Source organism: Micromys minutus, assembly GCF_963924665.1.
Source record: "Micromys minutus genome assembly, chromosome: 32".
Taxonomy (NCBI): domain Eukaryota; kingdom Metazoa; phylum Chordata; class Mammalia; order Rodentia; family Muridae; genus Micromys; species Micromys minutus.
The window spans coordinates 21350516-21376504 of NC_137967.1; the positions used below are offsets into that span (position 1 = coordinate 21350516).

The following is a 25989-nucleotide window of genomic DNA, read 5'->3' on the forward strand; positions in this document are numbered from 1 at the left end:
CCTGCAAGAATCTGAACAGCTGGTAATCCAGAGAGGAACACTTTGTGGCCATCTTTAGACAAGTCTTACAGAATCAATCATGCAGTGAGGCCTAGAGGAAGAAGTAAAATGAGAAGAAGGCTCAGTGGGCTGGGAAGAAAGTGAGGGATTCTTCCTCCCTCCAGTCTACATCAGGATCTGGATGAGGCAGGAAGGGAAGCAAGGAAAAAGCTGAAGCTTGTGATTAGATGGGAGGTGGCCTAGGGGACCATGGTCCCCAGTGACTCCTTCCCACAGGCCAGAGGTGACCTGTCAGGCCATGTCTGTGAACCCAGGCTGCCAGCTCCTCTGCATGCCATGCTAATCCCAAACCCCTACCCTAGCAACATCTGTCAGCCTTTCTGGGGGTTTCCTTGTTGCTTCTGCTGGTTTACATGGGTCTAGCCTCACTCTTGGCTTTCTCTCAGACCACAATCTGGACCTGGCAGAGAAAGACTTCACTGTGAACACTGTTGCAGGGGCCATGAAGAGTTTTTTCTCAGAGCTGCCAGACCCCCTGGTACCATACAGCATGCAGATCGACTTGGTGGAAGCTCACAGTAAGTATGAACAGCCTGAGAAAGGCTCCAGGTGGCCCTGCCCTTTTTGCCAGAGGCGCTTCTCTGAGTGTTACACCAGGGCAGCTGTAGGTCCCCAGACCTGGCATCTAACTTGGGTGTGATCCCTGTCCCTCTGCTATGGCTAACCTCCCCATGTCTCCTTTGCATTTACTCCTTGAGATGAAGCCAAAACTTCCAATTCTGAATCACATTGTCTTGGACCCTTTCTCACCTCTCTGCTGCCTCATTTAAGTCAGCAAGACCGTGATCTGAGGCCCAACAAACTGTCAGAAAGTTACCTCTGGGACTGGAGAAATGGTTCAGTGGTTATAAGACTGCTGTTGCAGAGAGGACACAGCTATCAAAACTCGGTTGCAAAGGTTCTAACACCCTTTCTGACTTCTAAGGTACCAGCCACACGTGTGATGTACAGACATGAACGCAGGCAGGACACAGACTAGAATTACTATATGTAAAAACCTTTTCTTGGCGTTGTTAAAGAATGAAATCACCTGAGTATGCATGTGCAGAAGGGGATGTCCAGTGGCTTTGGCCAGAACATCACAAGGCTCGGTAGCACGTAAACACTCTGGGGTTTTTTTGCTGTTTACTTGAGGTAGTGCCTTAGATCTCCCAGGATGCCCTCAGACTCTTTATCTTGCATCCTTTAACTCCCATGGGTTGGCATTATGGCATGTGCCACAATGCCTGACTTAGAACCTCTAGTTTTAATGACAGTCTTTAGGGCAGCAATTCTCAACCTGTGGATCGTTACCTCTTTCACAGCTGACATCAAATATCCTACACATCAGATATTTACATTACAACTCATAACTGACAAAATTACAGTTGTGAAGCAGCGATGAAAATAATGTTATGGTTGGGAGTCACTACGGTATGAGGAACTGTATTAAAGGGTCACAGCATTACAAAGGTTGGAACCCACTGCTCTAGGGTGACGGTTGTGTGGGAGTTTTCCCATTGTCTGGCCTTTAGGAGAATGTCATGTGCCTTGAAGGACCTGACCTCTTAAGGCTGCCACCATAGGGCACTTATTCTACTATTTTGCCAAAGGAAGCCTTGGCTCTTGCAGGGGGAAAAGGGGAAGACCCAGAAACAGCAATTCCTCCACGGCTACTGAAGGCGTTTGCCGACAGCCTGATCTACCTAGTGAGTTCCAGGACAGCCAGAACTACATAGTATAATCCTGTCTCAAAAAGAAAAGAAAGAGTTCCCTTTTCAAGCATCAAGAGGTCAGACAAGAAAAGAGGTATGGTCCTGGGCTAACTCATCACTGCCTGAGTCAGGCTTTTTGCTCAAGGCTGTGTTGAGGTTGTAGACCCTGAGTCCCCTTCCAGTCCTGAGTCCCTGATCCTCTAATGAAGCCACTCCAGCTGTAGAGGGTGCAGGACTCAGGTTATCCACACATGCTCTGTTTTCACATTTCCTAGCCTCTCCTTTTTGCCCACCTACCAAGCCTGGGAGGCAGGACTTACGTTTGGATCATCTTAGACTCATGCTCTCTCTCTAAGGGGAGTTAGAAAGGAGGTTCTGGAGGCCTTTCACTGGTGAGTACCCAGATGCTGGAGACCTGGTTCTCACATTTGCTTTGCCTTGACTGGGCGCCACCTACAGGCATGTTGAATGCCGGCACCCAGCAGAATGCCATAGTCATATTGACTTGGCACCTTCTTGTTTGGGGAGGGGCAGAAGAGGATGTTGTTGATAGAAGGCTATCTTAGGGTTTCTATTGCTGCAACAAAAACACCATGACCATAAAGCAAGCTGGGGAGGAAAGGGTTTATTCTGCTTACACTTCCACACAGCTGTTCATCACCAAAGGAAGTCAGGACAGAAACTTAGAGAAGGAACGTGAAGCAAGAGCTGGTGCAGAGGACTTGGAGAATGTTGTTCACTGGCTTGCTCCTTATGGCTTGCTCAGCCTGCTTGCTTAGAGAACTCGGGACCACCAGGTCAGAGATGGCGCCACCCAAAATGAGCTTGACCTTCCTCCATTGATTACTAATTGACAAAATAAATGCCTTACAGCTGGATCTCGTGGAGGCATTTCCTCAAGTGAGGCTCCTTTCTCTGTGATGACTAGCTTGTAGCAGGTTGACATACAAAATCAAACATCACTATTAAACCACAACCTTATTCATCCCTTTCTTATGAATTCATCCCCAAGATCTCACATTAAGAACAACCTTAAAAGTCTTTCAGTCTTTACAAACTCAAACACAATAAAATTTTATTCCTTTTGAAATTCAGAGTCTGATAGTATTCAAAGTCTTGCAATTATAGGTGCCAATAAAATAAAAAGTAAACCGCATACTTTCTTACTTCAAGAGGGAAAAATCAGGGCACAGTCACAATCAAAGCAAAGTCAAACTTCAACCATCCAAGGTGTGGGATCCACTCACAATCTTTTGGGTTCCCCTGAAGAAGCTGAGTCACTTCTCCGGCTCTGCTCTCGGCAGCTTACAGCTTGTCCTCTAGGACCACCTGGCTCTACCCCACGCTGCTGCTGCTGCAACTGGCCTGCACTCTCACCTGTTGGCTCATAGGCTCTCTTTGTGGCACCAAACCTCAGCTTCTCTGCGTGACCCTTCAGTCCTGCCACCAAGACGGCACCTTCAATGGCCTCTCCTGGCCTCTCACAGTGCCAAGCCTTAGCTGTTCTCCATGCCTTCATGCCTTCAAAACCTAGGTTCTTACACATTACCAAGTCCAGCTGCCAACATGAAGTACAACTGTGGTCACCTTTGGAATATAATTTCTGTGTGCTATCTCTCAGGAAACATTTCCCAAAGCATTTCACCTCAACAATGCTGGTCCCTTCTTAATCACTGCTGATTTCTTAGCTCCTGCTAACCATCGGTTGTCCCAGTAATGTAAAGTTTTCACTTCAGTAGTTCTAGTGTCTTGTTAATCACAGCTGACCAGAACCACAGAATCTTAATTCAAAGTAGCACTTGGCCCTGAGAGTCTTTCTCTTCCCTCTGGTCTTCACAAGCCAGACCTCCATCTCCTCTGCTCCTCTCGACGTTCTGACCTTCCAAGCTCCTAAAGAACTTCCCACTGAGATCTCAACACTCAGTGGCTTTTCTAGCCCAAAGTTTCAAAGTTCTTCCACAATCCTCCCCAAAACATGGTCAGGCCTGTCATAGCACTCCTGCTACCAACTTCTGTCTTAATTAGGGTTTTACTGCTGTGAACAGATACCAAGGCAACTCTTTTCTTTTTTCTTTTTTCTTTTTTTTTAATTAATCATCACCATCATCATTATTATTATTACTATTATGGTGTCTCCAGACGCACCAGAAGAGGGCATCAGATCTCATTACAGATGGTTGTGAGCCACCATGTGGTTGCTGGGAATTGAACTCAGGACCTCTGGAAGAGCAGTCAGTATAATCACTGAGCCATCTCTCCAGCCCGAAGGCAACACTTATATGGACAGCATTTAATTGGGGCTGTCTTACAGGTTCAGAGCTTCAGTCCATTATCATCAAGGCAGGAGCATGGCAGTGTTCAGGCAGGCGTGGTGCAGGAGGAGCTGAGAGAATTGTACATCATTGTCTAAAGGCTGCTAGGAGAAGACTGGCTTCCAAGGTCTTAAAACCCACGCTCATTGTGACACTCCTACTCCAATAAGGCCACACCTCCTAACTGTCAACTTCCTAGACAAAGCACATACAAACCATTACAGAAGGTACTGCCCAGCCTGAGAAGGCTGGAATCTCATAACCTCCTCTCTGGGCTGCCTTCTAATCCGTCCTTTCTCGACTGACAAGCGAGTGGGGACAAGGGGGCGCTGACATGGCACCTAACAGCAGAGCAGCAGATGGAGCATAGGCTCTGGGTCAAGGTGAATTTAGCTGAGTCCAAAGCCAGGTACTGAAAATGTTGTGTCAGGGGAAGATTGCCATGTCCTAAAGTAGCACAGGTTTCCATGGCAATAGCATCCTGCCCAGCTCTTTTCACTTAATTGCCTCAGAGTAGCTGTGTGTGTTCAGGCTTGCGCTCAGTTTCATATCCCATCACAGTGGATATCAAGGTCAGTGTCTGATTGTGTGTGCATCAGAATTTCAGTGTTGAACACACTGAGGAGTGCTCACCAGGTGGAATCTGTGTGCTTATTTGCCAGTTGTCTTCCCAGCTTAGTCGAGGTGACAGGGAGACTCGGGCACCACCAGAGTCGCAGGTTTTTGCTTGCTGTGTGCAGCAGACTTGGCTGGATTATTGATGCATGTTCTTAGTCATCACTGAGGTAGAGGATTGTCTCTCCATGGTACAGAAGAGCCCAAGGCTCTGAAAGTGACACAGCTTGGCTGGAGGCCCAGGTCACACGGTTAGCAAGCTGGAACTTGAATTCCTGCTTTTCCTGGGTGGAAGCTGATGCTCTCTGTAGACAGACTCAAGCAAGCTGAGCTGCAAATGCACAAAGCTCCGTGATGGGGGAAAAGCAGGGAATAGTGAAGAGGAGGGGTCCTGAACTTCAGCAGGCTTTAGAGTCATAGGCAGCAGGTGGGAGCTTTGTGTTACTTTCTCTTCCCTAACACCTCATCCCAACCAGGACATGTTTCCAGCCTGCATGGCCTTTTTCTTTCCAGTTCTCCACCACCAACACAACCAATTCCTTCCTTATCTAGAGTGCCTCCAGTCTGTCTGGTCCCAACAAACTGTCTTATGACTTCTGTGCTAACAAAAGTCCTAGAGCTAGGTCCAGCTTGGGTTAAGGGACACTAAGCCAATAACCTGAAGGCTGTCAGTGCTTGATCATCCAAGAGAAATTGTTCTCAATGCAGGCTTATCTACCCTTCCACTGGGCAAATGAGATAGCTTATGCTGGGTATTATGTGACTGACAGATTGTGGGATGGATGGGGGGGTAGATGGATGGATGGGTGGGTGGATGGTTGGATGGATGGATGGATGGTTGGTTGGTTGGTTGGTTGGTTGGACGGGTGGATGGCTGGCCCTCACTCCCTTGTGGGCTCCTGTTCCCATACTACATCAGGATGTTGCGTTCTATTGTCTGTCCAAATAGCTGTTCAGGGACCTTGTGTTCCTCACTACAAGTTCATGTGTTATGCCCTTTGTGGACAGAGAGACATGGCAGTGACATATATGGGTTCAACTGCAGTCCGGTGGAGAAGAGTCTGCCCTGCTTGTTGCATGGCCGTGCCTCCATGCCTCTGAATTTTCCATTTTGAGCCAAGCAAAGAATAGTCTCAGCCTGGCCTTAGCCATATTCTTGTTTGCCACATGGAAAACCAGGTTTCACCTGGGCATGCCTATATTTCTCCAGCTTCTGACCAGCTCTCTCCTGTCCCATTACTATAAATGTGCATAGTTCCCAGCCTGGGACTCTGCTGGCACTAAGCAGTTAGGGTGGGGACAGTGGGGTCATGGTCCTTGCCACAGGTCCTATGGCCAGGGCCAGTTCTTGGCTTTTTTGTTTCTTTGTTTGTTTTGTTTTGTATTTAGTTTGGGTGTTTTCCTTGGTTGGTTTTTTGAGACGGGATCTCACTCTATAGTACAAGCTGCCCTGAAACTCTAGGTTGACCTTTCCATCCCAGCTTCTCTGGTGCTGGAATTTCAGGTGCATTTACTACAGCTGGCTCTGTGTACCTTTTGGAGCCCTGGTTTGTGTATGCTCTGCTAGTCATGGGCTTCTTTTCCCAGCTGCAGGTGTGTAGATTACGCCTTGGTTCTGGCCTCTGAGTCCCTGCCCACAACCCAGCTCCGTTCCTTTCACAGGCTCTAAGACATGGCAAAGGGCCTAGAGCAGAGAGCAGAGCTGAAGTCCAGCCCGACTGGATAGTGAGAGCAACTGGAACATGTCCCCAGAGCACCAAATGAAATCTCAGTGTTGGGAGTGGAGTGCCCTCTCCTGTGTTGGCCAGAGAGACACCCAGAACAACATAGGTTATTCCCATGATGCTTGGTTGCTCACCATAGCTCAGTGAGAAGATTGAGCTGTTGCTGAAGACACCACTCATTTTGTATGCAGGACACAGATTTCAACCTCAGCTGAGCAGAAAACTCACTATTGGCTAACCTACATATTGCCAGAAGGTGCTGTGTAGGCTGCTGTGGGAGAAAATATATATATCACCAGAGCTTAACCCTGCATATTACAATACCAGGCAAGGTGTGTCCATTGGTACAATTAACGGTTCAAACCAACTGCTTCCTGATGGGATATGGTTAGGTTTGAGTCAGAATTTCATATCCAGTACTGTAAATATATTCAATAGCCCATGACTGAGGAAATAAATAAAAAGGCAGTGATGGCGTAGAGTAGGGTCTGACTTAATGGTACACTGTGTGCCTAGTATGTGAAGGTCCCCTCCCAGCACCTTAAATAGAAGAACCAGTCTTGGTCATAGGCCTAGGACCAGACTTTGCAGGGAAGATCCTATAGCTCTCCTGGCGGTTCTTCCACCAGACACTGGGTGCTCCTCGGTCCTCATAAGCACAGGAACCTGGCAGGGAATCAAATACGTTGGAAGGGAGAGGGAGGAGTATGGGATATGAGGAGTGTGAGCTTTCCCACAGAAAGGCATGAAACAGTATCAGAACAGCTCTCGCCACCTTGGAGAAGAGACACCCAGATCTGCTCAGTGAGACTGCTGTCTGTGACATGCTGCCACACAGGTGCCTGATGAAAAGAAACATGGCCATGGTAGAGTCACGGGGACCTGCAGGGACCTGTGCATGCACCTGGAAGGGGTTCACTGGTTCTAAGAAGTGAAAGTGGTGTGTGCTCGTGTAATCAGTCACCTACCTCCCTCCTGTGACTTCCTTCTGCTAAACAGACTTCAACACAACAACAAACTATTTTAAAATTCTGGGCTACAGGTCAGCCATGGAGGCTGAACCATTGAGATTACTGTGGTTAGAAACCGAAGCTGGACTAGTTCACACCTCAGTTCCTGTGGCTTCAATCCTCCTGACAGGCAGACAACTCCCGTCGCTCAGGCTCTGCTCCCATCGAGCAGCTCGCCCTCAGCATGTGCCCAACTCTGAGCTCACCTTGAAGGTCCAGGCCGAGAGGTGCTGCCTCTGGTCTCTCACACACAGAAGACTGAGTGTCACTTGCCCAGGTTCACAGCTTCAGGGTGCTGCTGACAGGCTGCTAACCCAGATCACCTGACTCAGGTCTGGGCTCTGGGCTGCAGTCAGTTTACACAGCACTCCTCGATAACTCGCTCAGTTATGGCCTTCTAGCATATCCTCTGCTGTATAGGTCCCCAAGTAGGAAGCCATGGTCTTAGTTATTATTACTGTTAAAAACAGATCCGTTTTGTGTTGTAACAGGGTCTCACTATATAGCTCAGACAACCCTGGAACTCACCGTGTTTACCAGGTTGGCCCCTCCCTCTGCTTCCTACGTTTTGGCATCTACCACCACACCCAGCCTAATGCATACTTTGTAACACAGTCTAATTAGGTTTCTCTTCTCAGATTCTCCCCCACTATACCCTTTCTTTTTTCTCTTTCATTTAGGAAACAAATGGGTATCTTAAAAAATAAAATAAAAACAAGCCAGAATAGGACAAAACAAGCAAACTAACAGAAGAGCCAAAGAACACTGAAATTTTAGAAACACAGAATGGAAAGCCATGATATGTATGCAAAAGGACTTTTTGGAGTGGGGCCTGACCAAGCATGGTGAGACAGCCTCCAGAAAATGTCACTGAGTTCGTTTGACGTTGGCCATCCACTGCTGGGTCTTTGGCCTGCCTGAAGAGTGCTTTGTATACCCGACTCCAGCAGAGAAAACCGATTTTGTCGTTTGTGAGCACTTAGCAGTTGGAGATCACATGTGAAAGTTAGTGGACAACTTACAGGAGTCAGTTTTTTGTACCCCATGAGTCCCAAGGATCAAGCTTAGGTTGTCAAACCTGACCGATAGTGCTTTTGGCCATGGGCCATGTTCTTAGCACACTGTAAACCCATAGAGCAGTGGCCACAAAGATGCCTTTCCACATGCAGAGGAAACAGGTGACCAGTGTCGTTCTATTTGGAGTCGGAACTTTTTTTTTTCCAAACTCAGCTTAGTTCTGCAGGTGGTTAGTTCACATCCCTGCTCCATGGCCATTGTGTCTGATGTCTTCTTTCCCATACTCACAGCAGGGCAGACTGTGGAGGTGACTGACCTGGCATGGCATGGATGACATGCTTCCTGTCACAGCACATTAGAACTCTCAGCGGGCACACACAGTAGGCAGCAGTAAGAACAGGGGCATGTGGTCCCTTTGAGCTGCATAAGAATCGCCCACTGTATCAGCCCCCTCTGACAGAACCATGTGCAGGGAAGGACAGAGCCCTGGTCTTGTGGCAGACCCCCTCCTTCCATGGTCTGTCAGTGTGGGTGGGTGGCAGCACCCTCCGTCTGGCCAGGAAGCAAGCAGTCTTTCTACATCAGGGTGCCTGTCTCCAGGGGCAACCAATGAGCAAAGAATGGTGTTCTTTATGGTTGAGTCTGTGGATGTTTCGTCTTGGGGGTTGGGGGGAGGCAGGAAGCCCAGGCACACAGTACTGCCCTTCAGCAGGGGCCTGGGACATAGACGTAGTCTGGACCCCGGTCCAGGTGTGCGGCCATGGGTGCAGGCTCTGGGCATGAGAGTAGGATGGGGCTGCCCTCCCAGAGGATCTTCAGAGCACACCTGGGCTGGCCTCCAGTCACCTGTCCTACCAACTGCTCTGTATCCACTTGGCATCCTCAGAACACTCGCCAAACTCAGCCCTGAAAGCCTTTCATTTTCTCTTTCAGAAATCAACGACAGGGAACAGAAGTTGCATGCTCTGAAGGAAGTACTGAAGAAATTCCCAAAAGAAAACCATGAAGTCTTCAAATATGTCATCTCCCACCTGAACAAGTAGGTTTAGTAGATGCTGGTTGTTTTTCCTACTGTATAAGCAGCATGTTGGGTTAGTTAACTGAGGGAGAGGGCCAGCAGTGAGTGGCAAAGCTAGGCCCTTGGCATCCTTACTTTCCATTCTGGTTCTGACTCCAAGACCATGGGGGATGGCGGAGTAGTTTCTCTGGCAAGTGCTAGTGCCTTCAAAAACTTTTCATAACCAAAAATGCCAAAAGCTTCTCACAGCTGCTCTTTGTGCATGTCTCAGTGCTGGTGTGAATCTGATCACATATTAGGGGGGGTGCCTTGGGACAGAGTTACAAGCAAAGCACTTAACCGGTACCCAGATTTAGCCTCTCGTGGTGGGCCTGTTGGCAGAGGGGTAGTTTTTGGAGCCATGCACTAACTTCCTGCCCATCCCAAGCACCATCACCAATTTGGTGACGGTCTGGGCCCTGCAGCTCCTTAAAGCCAGTGGCAGGTTCAGGCCAAAGCTGGGCAGGCAGGGAGGACATATCTGAGGCCCTGTGCAGATCTCACCTGGCTTTGCTGTCCCCTGCAGAGTCAGCCACAACAACAAGGTGAATCTTATGACCAGTGAGAACCTGTCCATCTGCTTCTGGCCCACGCTGATGCGGCCTGACTTCAGCAGCATGGACGCGCTCACAGCCACGCGCTCCTACCAGACCATCATCGAGCTCTTCATCCAGCAGTGCCCCTTCTTCTTCTACAACCGGCCCATCAGCGAGCCGCCAGGGGCTGCGCCTGGCTCCCCTTCAGCCATGGCGCCCTCTGTCCCTTTCCTCACCTCTACACCTGCTACCAGTCAGCCATCACCTCCCCAGTCACCTCCTCCAACCCCTCAGTCCCCAATGCAGCCATTGCTTTCCTCTCAGCTCCAAGCCGAACACACGCTGTGAGCCACCACAGCCCAGGAAGCAGGAAAACCAGTCGTCTTCTTGACAGGGTGGCATTTGGCCTTGAACAAAATCAGGTCCCCTGGGGTGAAGTCACAGGCAAGCGCCTTTTTAAGACTTCAGTGGTGGCACTAGCCAGTGTCCACCACTGCTGGGCAGTTGAGCACCCTGCTGTTCTCCTGCCCTAGCTATGGCTGTGGCAAGCTGTGAGGTCCCGCCTTGAAATGGGCCAATCTGAGAACCGAACTCACCAGATGGCGGCCCCATCACCCTTACTGCTCCTTGGACCCCTTGGCCCAACCTGTCTGCCTGCACCAGCGTCAGGCCCCACAATCGGGACATCACCCCAGCCTCTGCCAGGGGCAGAGGTAACCCCAGCAGGGCTGGCCCCTCTACAGAGGATGTTTCTCAGTTTGTCCTCTCTCATCATCCACACACACACACACACACACACACACCTGCAGCGGGGTCTTGGGGACATGTGAGTATGGCTCTACTACCCCATGGGACACACTGGGGCACTGGCATGGCCCAACAGCACAGCAAGAGGAGAGCTTTGTGCCTAGACCCAGTGTATGGCTTTCCTCCAAACCCTTCCCAGGCTTCAGATCCATTCCCTGCAGCAAAGGAACACTGGAAGAAAGATGGACTCCTCCACAGAGACAGAAAGACGGAAACCACAGGAAGAAAACAGACCTCAAGTTTCTACTCCCACCTGCCAGATGGCCACTGGGTAAAAAGCCCCTTTGTCTATGTGTGACAGCAAAGCAAGGACACTGGGCAGTGACTACCCCCACAGTCCCTCCTCCCACCCCCTGCTGCCAACCAACACACCACATACACTACTGTAGAGACACTACAGCTGTGCTCACCGCACCAGGACGACAGGTTTGCTTTGAAGTGAGGTCATTTCATGCCATGCTCTGGGTGCAGCCAGAAAGGGTGTCTGGGATGAGCAGGTACAGCACCTTCCAGAAATGACTATCTGGTTACTGAACAGAGAGAGGGTCCTGTTCTCAAGCAGAGGCACCATGCCTGGCTTGTTATCACACTGACCCAACCCTAACACTTGCCCCAGCAGCCTCCTCATACTCCGCTCCTGATGTGGGAGCCCTTGTTGGCTCCTGCCTTTGCCCCCCCCCCCCACTTTAATCTAAGCACTGGGCCATGAAATCTGACACTAAGGTACCCTGAGCATAGGAGGGGCATGGGTCGCACCATTGCACTTTAGAAATAGCATGTGGGAGTGTCCCCCAAGGGCCTCAGGTAGACCGCCACCCTGCCTTTACCTCTGTAGGACAAGATGAGGATGACTGGCCTCTGGCCCAGGGTCTTGCCCTAGAGAAGCTGGCTGTCTCCCTATCTCTAGTACTTGGCAACATAGGTGCTTGCAAACACTAAGGCTGCCCCCTGCAAAGTAATCTCCAAGACAAAACCAAACCCAAGGTACAAGTATGTTATACGTAAATGTTTTCCTTCCTGGGGGTCTGTGTTGGATGTTGTGGACCTGGAGTTAATAGGAACATAACGTGTGAAGTGTCCACTAAGGTTGCAGTCAATCCTCTGCCCTGATTTCATACCCCAGCCTCAGCTATTGAGATGCTTCCATTCAGTAGCTTTCGTGTTGGGTCTTTGCAGAGGTGGAAGTGGAGCCATCCTGCTGTGAACAGAGTTGTGAACCAGGCCACCCATCTGTGAGGCTGCTGCATGTGCCTGCTGTGTCAGCATTGGGTGGCAGACAGGTGGGCACATGGCTAGTAGACCCCTGCTTGGACCTCACTTTGTGGACTCCAGGCTGGTGTACCTCACTTCTGCTTCAGATACTCTTAAGTGACCTTCCCACTCATGACAAGGCAGCCTGGGGAACTACAGAAGACAGAGCACTCGGGGCTTGAGTGGGTAGCCAGGTCAGCTGCTACCTTACCCAGAAAGTATCCCTGGAGGTGACCGGGGCTGGGTCTCGTGCTTCACATTGGGAAGTGCGTTCCTTCTGCACTGTCCCACCTTCTCATCTCGACCTTTTAAGGCATATGGAAAGGTCTGGTGCTCTGTCTGCCCTCACCCTCCATTTTCCCCAGCCAAGGCAGGCAGCAGTAACCGACTTCTCTATTGCTACATGGGGTGACATAAGAGCAACTGTAGGCCTGAAGGTTGGGGTGAGCCCTCCTGTAGTATGTACTGAAGACCCTCATCCCCCGAAGTGAGGACCCCACAGGGTACCTTGTGCTTTGCCCCCAGACCCTAAGACGATCGTCATCCCCCAAAGTCACCTACAGATGGCAGGTGGAAGAGGGTGGTTCTGCATTCCACATCCTCTGTCAGTGTGCATGGGGAGGGGACAGGGACGAACTGGGTCAGTCCAGGACTGCAGCAGCCAGGGACACCACAGAGAGGCGAAGGCTAGAGGCCCTGTTACCCAGCCATGAAGCCACCCAAGTAGTGGAGCCAGGACATAAGTTATTGTTCACATAAAAGAATCATGTTCCCCGTGTACATTTTAAGCAGAGGAGAAGTCGGGATTGTATGGGAATAAACTTGTCTGAAAATTTGGAATAGTGCTGCTGTCGGCTTATTTCTCTGGTACCTGTATTTTCACATGTTAAATGATCTTTATATGTGTTGGATTAACAAATATTTTGAGTTTTCTGCAAACAAACAGAAACATTAATGATAATTGAAGTGTGTTAGTAGTCTGGCCATGTGCCCAAACTTCTGTTTTGGAGCAAAAGTGGAAACCTGTCTGTAAAGCGAGTGTAACGATGATTTCCTGTATCATGGGGGCTCAAACCAGGACCTCTCTAGTTGCTGTTAGCAATGTCTGCTTCATTCCCAGGCTTTTTTTTTTTTTTTATAAACACGTCATGGGTTTCCGAGGCTCCAGCCTGTTTAGTGCATGGGCAGCCGTCCTGGCAGCCAAGGCGTCTCTGACTGAGGTGGGTTTGTTTGGTTTTGTTTTTCAAGATCGTGTATTTGCTACAAAGTATTGTACTTGTCTCAATGGGAATGGTGTAAAAAAAAAAAAAAAAAGAAAGAAAGAAAAGGCCTTATGTGATATGTACCATAGTTAATAAATCAGTCTTGTTAAAAACAGGCCTGAGAGAAATGAAGGGCTGCAGTCTCCAGAGCAGCCTGGGGCCAAGTGGGGGCAATTCTACCCCTTATCCTCCACAGCAGTCTCCACGGGACAGAAGTCTGAGAACCAACAGATGAGCCAAAGTTTTGGGGAAGTCCTAAGATGTGAGAAGCCTAGCCTCCTGAAGCCACCACCAAACACATTTCCACCATCCCTGAAAATGTGGAAAGGTTAACTCCGTGTGGTGCACACACCTGTAGTCTTAGGACTGGCTGTACTGAGGCAGCTGGTTTTAAACTTCTGTGTGAGGACGTTTGAGTGGGTGTGAGTGGAGGCACATGGGCCATCGTGAAGGACACCTTGGTGATGTAGGGTCATTCCTCCCACAGTCCAGACCCCAGGTAGCAGATGCTCTTACCAGCCTGTGGGCCCTCTGGAATGCTGTGACTCAAGCCTGCTGGGGTTCTGACAGATCCCACACGTGCATCTTACCTGATCTCCCTTGACCCACTCACCGGATGGGATGCCTCTAGGCAACCTCAAGCTTCAAACAAGCTGCCTCCTTCCTCCTCCCCCTCCTCTTCTTCCTCCTCCTTCCTCCTCCCCCTCCTCTTCTTCCTCCTCCTTCCTCCTCCCCCTCCTCTTCTTCCTCCTCCTTCCTCCTCCCCCTCCTCTTCTTCCTCCTCCTTCCTCCTCCCCCTCCTCCCCCTCCTCTTCTTCCTCCTCCTTCCTCCTCCCCCTCCTCTTCTTCCTCCTCCCCCTCCTCTCCAAGTGAGTTTACTTTGTTTCGGAAGGTTTCTCCATGTAACCCTGGCTCTTCTGGAACTCGCTCTGCAGACGAGACTGGCCTTGAACTTAGAGATCACCTACCTCTGCCTACTGACTGCTGGGATCACGGGTGTGCACTACCACTGCTGGCCTCCCTTCGTGTGAGTTAAAGGCAGTTGTGAGCCACCCAGTGAACTGACCTTGGGTCCTCTGCAGAAGCAGTATACTTTTAACCTTTAAGCAGTCTCTCCAGCCCCTGCTTTTAGTTTGTTTTGTTTTAACGGTATGAAAGGTTTTATGTGGCTGTTTCTGTGGGTAAATGCAGTGCCTGTGGAGGCCAGAAGAGGGCATAGGATCTCCTGGAACTGGAGTTACTAGTTGTGATCTGGGAAGAGGATTCAGTATGCAGCTGTGGCCACTAAGCTGTCTCCAGCCCAAGGTGGTGTGAATATGTGTGTAGCCCAGGCTTTTCCTGTACTCAGTGCCATCCTGAGTCAGCCTCCTGAGTGCTGAGATTACAAGTGTGAGCCAGCACTTACCTGAGAATAGTCACCGGGCACATGTGTGGCTCTCCTGTGCCCAGCCAGAATGTTATCACCTGATTCCAGGCTGTTGTGGCATGTTGGATAAAAGCATCTACCACCAAGTCCTGAAGACTTGGTCCCTGGGACCTCCACAGTTGTCCTTTTGTTTTTACTTTGTTTTTACTGGCAGAGCCCTCAATATGTAACTGAGGCTTTCCTTGAACTCTTCGTGCACCCAGCTTCCTGGACTGCAGATAGGCTACCCCTGGGCTCTGGCTGGAAGCTTCTATCACTGTACTTGACTTGGTATTGGGTTGTCTCCACCCATTTCACTCAATCCCAGAGCATCGCTCTGTGCCAGGCCCCAGGGAACACAGGCACAGCTCTGCCCAGGCCCATGTCTCAGTGGAAAATCAGATGCCGTCGTGTAGTTACAGCTGTGTGTGTGCCTGCTGTCCCTTTGAGGCCTCCTTGAGGAAGTGACCAGAAGAGAGCATACACAAAATCACAGGCTGGAGAGATGACTCAGGAGTAGTACATCCTGCCTTTGCAGAGGATCTGAGTTCTTCTGCCCCCCATCAGCCTCAGTACCTATATGTACATGCACCCAATATTAACATAAATGTTTTAGAAAGCAGCCAAACCTGGGCCAATCATAGTAGCTACTCAGGCAAAGGCAGGAGAATTTTCCTTTTCAGGGCTTCTTGGGCCACAGAGGAATTAGAGGCTTAGCAAGACTTACCACAGAAGGTAAAAGGAGGTGGTGGGTGTGTGTCAGTGGTGGAGTTTGCCTAACCAGCATAAGGCAGAGCCGTGGGTTCAGTCATCAGCCAGGGCAAAAAGTGACAAAATACTCAGCCACGTGTGAAACCTCAATACCTATGGTCCCCACAGTCAAAACCAGGGTAAAGAAACGGTTCAGCAGTTAAGAGGCCCCGGGCCCAGCAACCGCACATACAGCGGCTCAAAACTAACTCCTAGATCCGACGCCCTCACACAGAAACATACATGCAGGCAAAACAATGTGCATAAAATGAGCACACACGTTTTGAAAAGACAGGAGGATTATGAATTCAAGGAACACTTTGAGACCTCATCTCAAAATCATTAAAATCATCAGTAACAGGGTGTGGGGTGGGGGTTGAGCTGAGAGAGTCAGCTGGGTTGGCACACTGCGGGAATGTGAACATGGGAAGGAGAGGTGGGTTTGCACACCTTAGAAGTCCAGACTGTTAACAGTTGAATGTTGCTGCACCTGTGAGAGCCAGTGCTAGACCAGCCAGGATTGGCGTCCATCCAACAGCCCCAGAGAGACAGACAGAATGCACTGCCTTGTTCCACGTGGCCACCAGGGGTCAGCAGAACATCGCCCTGCCGTGCTGCGTGAAGGACTACTAAAGTTGAGGTTGGGAACTTTCTAAAGAAAGCACCCTGGGGCTGGGGAAGGAGGGAGGTGGGGGGCAGGACGAGACTTGTTCTGAAAACTGGGCCCTAGAATCAAAGTGTCTAACATGGCATCTGAGGAGGGGAATGACTACATTCTGCCGCTGTGTTATGGGAGGTAAAGAACAGGCCCCGCCGAGCTTTATAAACTAAGAAACTTAATTCAGGCCAGATGTGGGGTGCCAGTGTAATCTCGACACCGGGGAGCCTAAGTTTAAGGCCAGCTTAAGCTACACAAGACCTTTTCTTGAGTGGGGAAAAAAGCAACATGGGACTGGTGTGGTGGCTCAGAAGTTAAGAGCAATGGCTGTTCTTGTGAAGGACCTGGGTTCAATTCCCAGCACACACGAGGCCTCATAACCATCTTTAATTCCAGTTCCAGAGGATCTGACGTCCTCTTCTGGCCTCCACGAGCACCAAGCCCCAAGACAAAATATATAAAAGCAAAATAATTTTTAAAGTTGCAGCAGAGGGGGCTAGTCTGATAACCTGAACTCAACCCACAGGACCTCCATAGTAGAGGAGAGTGGACTCCATCTGCCCTCCGTGCACAGGAATCAAATAACTAATAAGGGCTGGAAACGGGGCTTAGAGGTAACGTGCTTGCTGTTTTTCCAGAGGACCTGAGTTAAGTTCCCAGCACCCATGTTGTGACCTCGCTTCAGCTACAGATCTCCTGCCCTCTTCTGGCCTCCAGAGGCATTGCACTGTGACAAACACTAATACATAAAATGTTAAAAATAATCCTTAGATGTGGAGAAGTGGTTGAGCAGTTCAGAGAACTGGCTGCTCTTCTAGAGGACCCAGGTTGGATTCTTAAGCACCCACATGGCGCTCACAAAATCTGTGACTCCAATTCTGGGTAATTTGTCACCCTCTTCTGGCCACTGAGGCTGTCAAGCATGCAAATGATTTACAGACATACACATTAGGCAAAACAACTGTGATACGTTAAAATTAATAAACTAGTAAATTCATAATTTGTTGGACAGTGGTGGCGCACATTTAATTCCAGCATTCTGGAGGCAGAGGCAGACAGATCTCTGAATTCAAGGCCAGCCAAGTTTACAGAGATCCAGGACAGCCAAGGCTACACAAAGAAAGCCTGTCTCAAAAACAAGCAAGCATATCGGTAATTTTGACTGTTAACCTACAACTGCAATCCTATCACCTGGAAGGCAGAGGCAGGGAGCTCTCTCTGAGTTCAAGGCCAGCCAAAGTTAACATGGTGAGATCCTGTCTGAAGACAACAAATACCTGTAAGTGTAGGGCTGGTGTGTCGCCTGGATGCCAGAGAGCCCGTCTGGTGTGCAGGAAGCCCTGGGAAGCCTCAGCACCGAATACAAATAGAGGACATCTGTAAGCGGCAGTGTTTTCTGTGTACGCAAACCTAAGGACCTGATCGGCAGAGCCCATGTACAGAACCAAATGGAAAGGCCACACATCTCTAATCCCAACGGTCCTGCGAGGAGCCAGGCAGGGAACTGCCACGAAGCTCAGGAGCTAATAAGTCTAACAGACGTGGTGACACCACCCTTTATCTCAGCACTGGGGGGGGGGGGATATCTGTGAGTGTGAGAGCAGCTTGGAACACACCGGGTTCCTGGGCAATCTGGGCTACATAGGGAGACCCAGGGAAGGTTCGGGAAGGGGTGCCATCTTCCATCCTGTTCTTTCCCTGGTGGACCTCACCCACACAGAAGCTTTGCTGCAGAGCTCATGCAGCCCAACAGTAGGCCCATCACAGGCGTGGCAAAACCTGACTTACATGTCCCAGCTCCTCCACGCCCTCCCTCAGTGCACATGTGCAAGTTTGAGCTGGGAAGAGAAGACTTGCGCACACACACACACACACACACACACACACACGTCCCCTTTCAGCCTTCCACTTTGCCAGCCTGCCTTTTGTTCCTCCCTCTTGATTCCTCAAGGCTTCCTACCTAGCAGTGGGGCGAACTCTCAGCTGCTGCGCTAGGACCTTCCAGGTCACAGAGGGGACACCAGGCCCCCAAATGGAGCGTGTGTCTACAGGTTTGCAACTGACACACGGTAGGGTAGAGTGTGTATTTTGGGAACAAATTCCCAGCATGTGAGGTATGCCAGATCAGCCAAAACCAGTACAGCTCATCTCTCTTCGCACTTTCTGCCACTTTCTATGTATTTTTATGAGACTCCAAAAATTTTTGGTCTGCAAAATAACAAATGTTGCCATATTTGAAATTAAAAGCTGAGAAAAATATTTTAAAAATAGACAGATGAATCAGGCCAGAAGCCTAGCAAGGTGACTACAAAGTCCAGGCCAGGCAGAGCTACCAAGATCCTCTGTCAAAATAATGAAACAAAGAAGAATCAGGTGGAGTGGCCCACCCTTAATCATATGACTTGGTAGGCAAAGCCAGGAAGGTTTCTGTGAGGTTAGGCCAGCCTGGTCTACACAGAGAGTTCTAGGCCAGACAGGGCTCTGTAGTGAGAACAGGCCTCAAAAGAAAGGAAGGGGGCTGGGGAGATGGCTCAGTGGTTAGAGCACCGACTGCTCTTCCTGAGATCCTGAGTTCAATTCCCAGCAACCCCATGGTGGCTCACAACCATCTGTCATGGGATCCGATGCCCTCTTCTTGTGTGTCTGAAGACAGCTATGGTGTACTCATATTAAATAAATAATATTTTTAAAAAGAAAGGAAGGATGGAAGGAAGGAAGGAAATGTGGGTGTGGCTTAGTGGGACTAGAATCTACCAAGTGGAGTTGGTTGTAGCATACCTCAGTGGTGGAGCCCCTGCCTAGAATTCCCAAGTGAGGGGCTGGGGGCGTGGCTCAGTGGTAGAGCCCCTGCCTAGAATCCCCCTAGTGAGGGGCTGGGGGTGTGGCTCAGTGGTAGAGCCCCTGCCTAGAATCCCCAGTGAGGGGCTGGGGGTGTGGCTCAGTGGTAGAGCCCCTGCCTAGGGTTCCCCAGTGAGGGGCTGAGATGTGGTTCAGTGGTACAGAGAATGAGCTATCACACGGAGGCCTGAATTCCATACCTGGCAACACCAGAATAGTTTTGTTTTAATTTTGTTTTTTGCAGTATATCTCATTTACAAGATAAGATAAGGCATAAACATGGGGAAAATGAACTTGTCTTTTTTCCAAGGTAGGGAATTGAACCTAGGACCTCATGCATGCTGGTCAAGCTCCCTCCCACTGAGCTACAGCAGTGGGGGGGGAAAAATGTATTTTGAAATACTAAAGCTTTCCATGAGTGAGTGCAGTGGTAATGCTTTCCATTTTCAAATCTGCTTAATGTTCTGTTTGTGGGAAGATGGTGACTCCTTGGGGCTGTGCCTTCTGTGATCTCTGGCTGTAGCCCGGTGAGGTGGCTCAGTCAGTACCAGGCACATGGGCAACAGGCAAGCCTTATGAAGCCTCTCAATTGAGCTCTGAAGACCTGTTTGTACTTGATCATAAGCTGAAGAGGGGGGTGGCTGTGTGCCTCTGTTGGTAGAGCACTTGCCTAACACATTCCAAGCCCTGGGTTCGGTCCCCAGCACCACATAAGCCAGGCATGGCTGTGACTCACCTGAAATCTCTACTATGGAAGACAGAAGCAGGAGGATCAGAATTTCAAGGATCAGAATTTGAGGCAGCCTAGATGCCTAGATGTCCTGGTTAGTTGATGTTTGTTTACTAAACACAAGCTAGGATGATCCAAGAAGAGAAAACTTAATTGAGAAAACGGCCTGAAGGCCAGTCAGTGTGAGCATTTTCTTTTTTTTCTTTTTTTAAGATTTATATATTTATTATATGTAAGTACATCTGTAGCTGTCTCCAGACACACCAGAAGAGGGCATCAGATCCCATGACAGATGGCTGTGAGCCACCATGTGGTTGCTGGGATTTGAACTCAGGACCTCTGGAAGAGCAGTCAGTGTTCTAACCACTGAGCCATCTCTCCAGCCCGAGCACTTTCTTAATGATTGATGTGGGAGTGCCCAGCCCACTATGGGCAGTCCTGGGCTACAGAAGAGAGTGGGAGGGGCTAGCTACAGAGAAGAGCCAGGAAGCGGTGTTCCAGCCTTCAGGCTCCTACCCTTCCCGTTTTTCCTCTTGCCTGGCCCCTGCTCCCAGAATGATGACTCTGAGACTAGTTATTTATTAATAAACTCCCAAGCGATAAGCCTTGGCTCATTCCCTGACTAACGTGTAACTTATTTTGCCCATTCACGCTATTCTATGACCACCACTTAGTTGCCTCTCGTCCAGTCCAACCCACTTCTTCCGTAGCGTCTCCTCAGTCTCCTCCAGCATCACATGCTTATTCCCCCTCTCACCTCTCCATGACTCATTTTATTCTTTTATATTCTTCCCAGAATCCTCTCTTCCTGCCAGTGTCCCACCTCCTATTTCCTGTCTCAGCTCATTGGCCATCAGCTTTTTTTATTGACAGGTAATGGTTATAGGAGACCATAAACTATAAATTCTCTCTCTCTCTCTCTCTCTCTCTCTCTCTCTCTCTCTCTCTCTCTCTCTCTTAGATAGGGTTTCTTTCTTTCTTTTCTTCTTTTTTTTTAATGCCCTACAGGCTTACTTAAAAAAAAAAAAAAAGATTTATATATGAGTACACTGTCGCTGTCTTCAGACACACCAGAAGAGGGCATCAGACCCCATACAGATGGTTGTGAGCCACCATGTGGTTGCTGGGAATTGAACTCAGGACCTCTAGGAAGAGCAGTCAGTGCTCTAACCACTGAGCCATCTCTCCAGCCCTTAGATAGGTTTGCGATTGCTTTGATGAAACACCATAACCAAAGTAACTTGGGTAGAAAAGGCTTTGTTTGGGTTATAATTCCACAGCACTGTTCATTATTGAAAGAGGTTAGGACAAGAACTCACACAGGACAGGAACCTGGAGGCAGGAACTGATGCAGAAGCCACAGAGGAGCGCTGCTTCCTGGCTTGCTCCTCATGGCTTTCTCAACCTGCATTCTTGTTTGTTTGTTTGTTTGTTTGTTTGTTTTTCAAGACAGGGTTTCTCTGTGTAGACCAGGCTAGCCTAGAACTCAGAGATTCAACTGCCTCTACCTCTTGGATGCTGGACTTAAAAGCATGTACCACCATGCCTAGCTCTTCCAGCCTGCTCTCTTACAGAACCCAGGGCCACCATCCCAGGGACGGCTCCACCCACACTGGGCTGGGCCCGGCCCCCATTAATCACTGGAGAAAATGGCCTGCGGGCTTGCCTACAGCTCCATTTATGGAGGCATTTTCAAATTTTGAGCTTCCTTTCTTTCAGAGAACCTTAGCTTGGGTCAAGTTGACACCAAACCCTCCAGCACAGTTGACCCCTTGTCATCTTGACACACAGACACATCACTGTTAAGCCACACCCTTTCTTTCCATGTTCATTTCCGCGTTTGACATTCATACAGACATCACAATATAAGCATGTTACAAACTTAAAAAGACCCACAGTCTTAAAAATTCAAACAACCGGCGTTGTATTTTTAAAAATAGCCAGTCTTAGCGGGGGTGGGGGGGGGGTGGCACACTTTTAATCCCAGCACTTCAGAGGCAGAGGCTTCAGGACAGTCAGGGCCACGCAGAGAGAGACCCTGTCAGGGGGAGGGGGAGGCATCTCTCAACTGTGAAATTAAGTACTTTTTTACTTCAATAGGTGTCTTAGCTAGGGTTTCCACTGCTGTAAAGAGACACCACAACCACAGTAACTCTTATAAAGGAAAACATTTTCTTGGGGCTGGCGTACAATTTCTGGATTTCAGTCCATTACTGTGACAGCAGCAGACAGCGCTGGAGAAGGAGCTCAGAGCTCTACATCTAGGTCGCAGACCAGGAGAGTCTGTGACAGGGCGTAGCTTGGGCATGGTTAGGAGACCGCAAAGCCCTTCCCCACAGTGACACACGTCCTCCAGTACTGCCACTCCCTATGGCCAACCATTCAAGCACACCAGTCTATGGGGGCCACTCCTATCCAAACTGCTACAACATGGAGGAACCACAATCTGAACGAAGCAAAACCAGACTCCGAAAGTGTAACTAATTCAAGAGCCAATGTGAGGATGCACTCGCCGTCTTCTGGGACCCTTCAAAGGGCCTGGTCGCTTCTCCAGCTCTGTCTGTGCAGCACAAGGCCGTCTTCGAGGCTCTGGCTGGTTCCACCCACACTGCTGCTGTTTTTGGTTATCATCCCCTGGTACTGACATCTCCAAAAAGATTGGGGTCATCCGTTTGGCAACTGGACTGAGCTTTCACCAATAGCCTCTCACTGGCTCTCTTTGTGGTGACCCCTTCTCTGCGTGACCCCTTCAGTCCTGGGCTTTGAACTGTGGCTTCCACTGGCCTCTCAGAGTGGCAGTCTTCAGCTCTCCGTGTCCCGGTCATGCCTTGGAAACTGGTACTACCAGGCTGACTCTGGAACTGCTACATTTGCTGCCATCTGAGGTGCCACTTTCGGCTGTTGCTGGAACACAGCCTCTATGTGCTCCCTGGAGCACTGCCCGGAAGATCTCACCTGAGCGACGGTGGGGAGGCAATGAGACAGGGTTTCTCTGTGTAGTCTTGGCTGTTCTGGAACTAGCTCTGTAGACCAGGCTAGCCCCAGACTCACAGCCATCTGCCCCTCACCGCCTCTCCAGTGCTGAGGCTGAAGGTGTGTGCCACCACCACTGGCCGAGAATCTTTTCTTCCCAGTGTCTTTTCTTCATTAATTTATTTATTCACTTTACATTCCAATATCACCCCATCCTCCCAGCGCCCCCCCCCCTTACACAGCTCTTCCCATCATCCCCCTTTCCCCTGCTCCTCTGAGAAGGGGAGGCCACACTGGATATCACCCCACCCTAGCACATCAAGTCACTGAAGGACTAGGCACATCCTCTCCCTTTGAGAACGGGTACCATTACTCCCCAGTCCTGACTGCAGGACTGTGTATATCTTCCCCCACTGAGGTCCAACAAGGCTGCCTGCTAGGGGACCAGAATCCACTGCACACAAGAGATTCAGGGATTAGCCTGATGCAGTTATTGGAGGAACTGCGTAAAGACCAAGCTGCTCATCTGCCACATACGGGGCGTGTAGCTTAGGTCCAGGCCACGCTCTCTCCTCCGTTGGCGGTTCAGTCCCTGGGATCCCCAAAGGGTCCAGGTTAGTTGACTCCATTGGTCCTTCTGTGGAGTCTGTCCTCTTCGGGTTCCTTAATCCTTCCCCTGACTCTTCCGTAGGACTCCCCGGGCTCCATCTAGTGTTTGGCTGTGGTCTCTGCATCTGTTTCAGTCGGCTGCTGGGCGGAGCCTCTCCCAGAGCAGTTGTGCTGGGCTCCGGTCATTAACAGTGACAGGGAGCGGTCCTTACCCGTGGGATGTGTGTCATTGGCTGGTCATTCCCTCTGCTCCATCTTTGTCCCCGCGCATCTTGTAGACGGGACACATTTTAGGTTGAAGGTTTTGTGGGTGGGCTGGTGTCCTTAGCCCCCCACAAAGAGTCCTGCCTGGCTATCCACTTCAGACTCCATATCCCCCTGCTACAAGTAGAGGGACATGAGGTAGAGTCACCCTCATAGACTCCCGACAGCCTCCTCCCAGTTCCGAGTCTCTGCTAGTCCAGAATCTTAATTCAAAACAACAAACCACCCCATGGAGTCTTTAAACTTCCCTCTGAAACTTCACCTGCCAGACCTCCATCTTCTGTGTTTGCTCTCAACATTCTCATCGTCAGGATATTGGGTCACGCTGTTGCCCCAAGATCGTGTGGTTTCAATCTGTGGTGTGGCTCAGCCTTTTATCTCCCTGGATGGAATACAGACACACCTTTAGCACACACCTGTAATCCCAAACAATAAAGGTAAAGTTAGTTTGTAGAAGCAAGTGCCCATGTTTGAGAGTGATGTCTAATTGAGTGGCAGACAAAGTGACGAATCAGAGAAAGGTTTGACTGGATAAGATACGCCCAACTTCCACAGAAAGGGGGCAGTGCAGAGAGGAGAGAGGCAGTTTTAAAGGGACAGTTACAGAGAGACAGGCTGCAGAGAGAGAAAAGGCTGGACACAGGTGAAGGCAGAACAAACCAGAGAACGAGAAGGGGTTGGAGATTAGAACATATTGCCAAAGCAGAACAATTCAAGAGAAGCTGACAGAAGCCAGTCTGAATCAGCCATCTTAGAGAGGAGTTTCAGCCAGAACAGCTGAGTTGAATCAGCCAGCCAGAGTTCAGAAAGAGCTAGGGAGGGTGAGCTTATTTAATAGTAAGTCTCAGAGGCTGAAAACATCCTAGGTCTTGATAAAATTGAGTGGAGGCTAGAAGCTAAAGGACCAGACCTAAGCTAGCAGATGGGGCAGTAAGCTTCAGAAAGGACAATTATCTTAGAGGAGTAACAGTCACTTTTACCCTCACTTCATGCTCCTACAGAACAGCTCACTGAACACCCAGTGGCTTTTCTTGCACAACTTCCAAAGTCTGTCCACAGTCGTCTCCAAACATGGTCAGATCTGTCCCAACAACACGCTGCGTATTAGTACCAACCTGTCTTAATTCGAGTCGCTGTAGCTGCACAGAAACACCTGTCGTGTCCAGAAGTGTTCATGAACCCCAAAGACCATTAAGGAGCTGACTCCTGTGAATTCACATTACGGTCTCTGTATTACCAACTCGAGTTTGGGCTACTCACCACCAGCCCATAGGACAGTTTGGTGAAGCAGCTCTGAACCCTCATCGGAACAAGGCTTTGTAGGAAAATTGGAGCAAGTGGGGGGGGGGCAGCTTGGCAAACGTCTAACAGAATAACTGTTGTAAGCAAGAGGGTGCTCTGAAGCAAGGCCATGAACAACCACAAATGGTCTGAAAGTGCACATGAACAATCAGACTAATGGTTGGTTAACTGTTGCTAAGAAGTAACTCCAGGATATAGGCCAAGGGCAAGCCATGTATCCTTCCTGATACTTGGATAAAGCTTGAGTTCAGTTGCAGGTCCAGTTCTCAGGGTTTCGTTATGTTTTTTTTCTTTTCTTTTCTTTTAAGATTGAGGCGGATCCCAAGACAGAGTAGGTTTGGCCTCTTACACCATGACCAAACTAACTTGGGGAGGAAAGGGTTACGTTTGGCTTACACTTCCAAACCTCATCGAAGGCAGTCAGGACAGGAACTCAGGCTGGACGAGTCCAAAGCACTGATGTTCTGGAAGGTTCAGAAGTGAGGGAAACTTGTAGGGTGGCCTGTGGGGGACAAAAGGCCTGACTTGCACACCCATGTCCCTGAGGGGCCGGGGGAGGGGTACAGCCCTCCTTTCCCATTCATTCATTTTATATGAGTTATTTTCGAGGAAGGGAGAAAGAGGAGAAGAAAGCAAGGAGGAGGCAGATCTAGGAGGGAAGGACACAGGAACCATCCTCTACACAGATATTTGTTAGCACAGAAGTATGGTAGAGCCCTGAAGTGAGAACCAAAGTAGGAGCCTTTCTTTTTCCTGTTTAAGATTATTTTATTGAGGAGTGTGAGGCAGGGAGAGGAGGAGAGCAGTGCAGCCTCCCTAGACCCCTCCCAGCTTCCCACCTCCTAAGTAGCTCCCCCATGGCATGTTGACTTGGTATAGACACGATGGTGGTGCTACTGGGGGTTGGAGAGCTGGGAGGGCTCCGGAAGAAGGGTGGGGAGAGAGGGTGTTAACATTGCTGGCTCCCTGGACCCCCACAACTTCACAGTATTCATACAGATCTTCATCTGGCCCAGAGTTTTGGCCTGAATCTGGTGGTGAGCCTCACACATCTTGCAGGGTTTTTCAGGGTGATCAGGGAAGACAGGTTGGGTGTTAATGATGTTGTGGGTGCC

The 25989-nt window shown here is 49.7% G+C and overlaps 1 protein-coding gene across 3 annotated transcripts in view; it reads left to right on the forward strand.

The window, feature by feature from the left end:
• Positions 1-13208, forward strand: part of ARHGAP35 (Rho GTPase activating protein 35) — a 105622-nt gene extending 92414 nt beyond the window's left edge. For 2 of the 3 annotated variants that reach the window (XM_080908777.1, XM_080908776.1), the window contains 3 exons: positions 447-578; positions 9366-9471; positions 10016-13208. In XM_080908777.1, the coding sequence (XP_080764903.1) occupies positions 447-578; positions 9366-9471; positions 10016-10373 (596 nt within the window). In that variant the 3' untranslated portion in view covers positions 10374-13208. The remainder of the gene's footprint in view (positions 1-446; positions 579-9365; positions 9472-10015) is intronic. The other variant, XM_080908778.1, reaches the window with a different exon arrangement.
• Positions 13209-25989: the final 12781 nt, after the last annotated feature.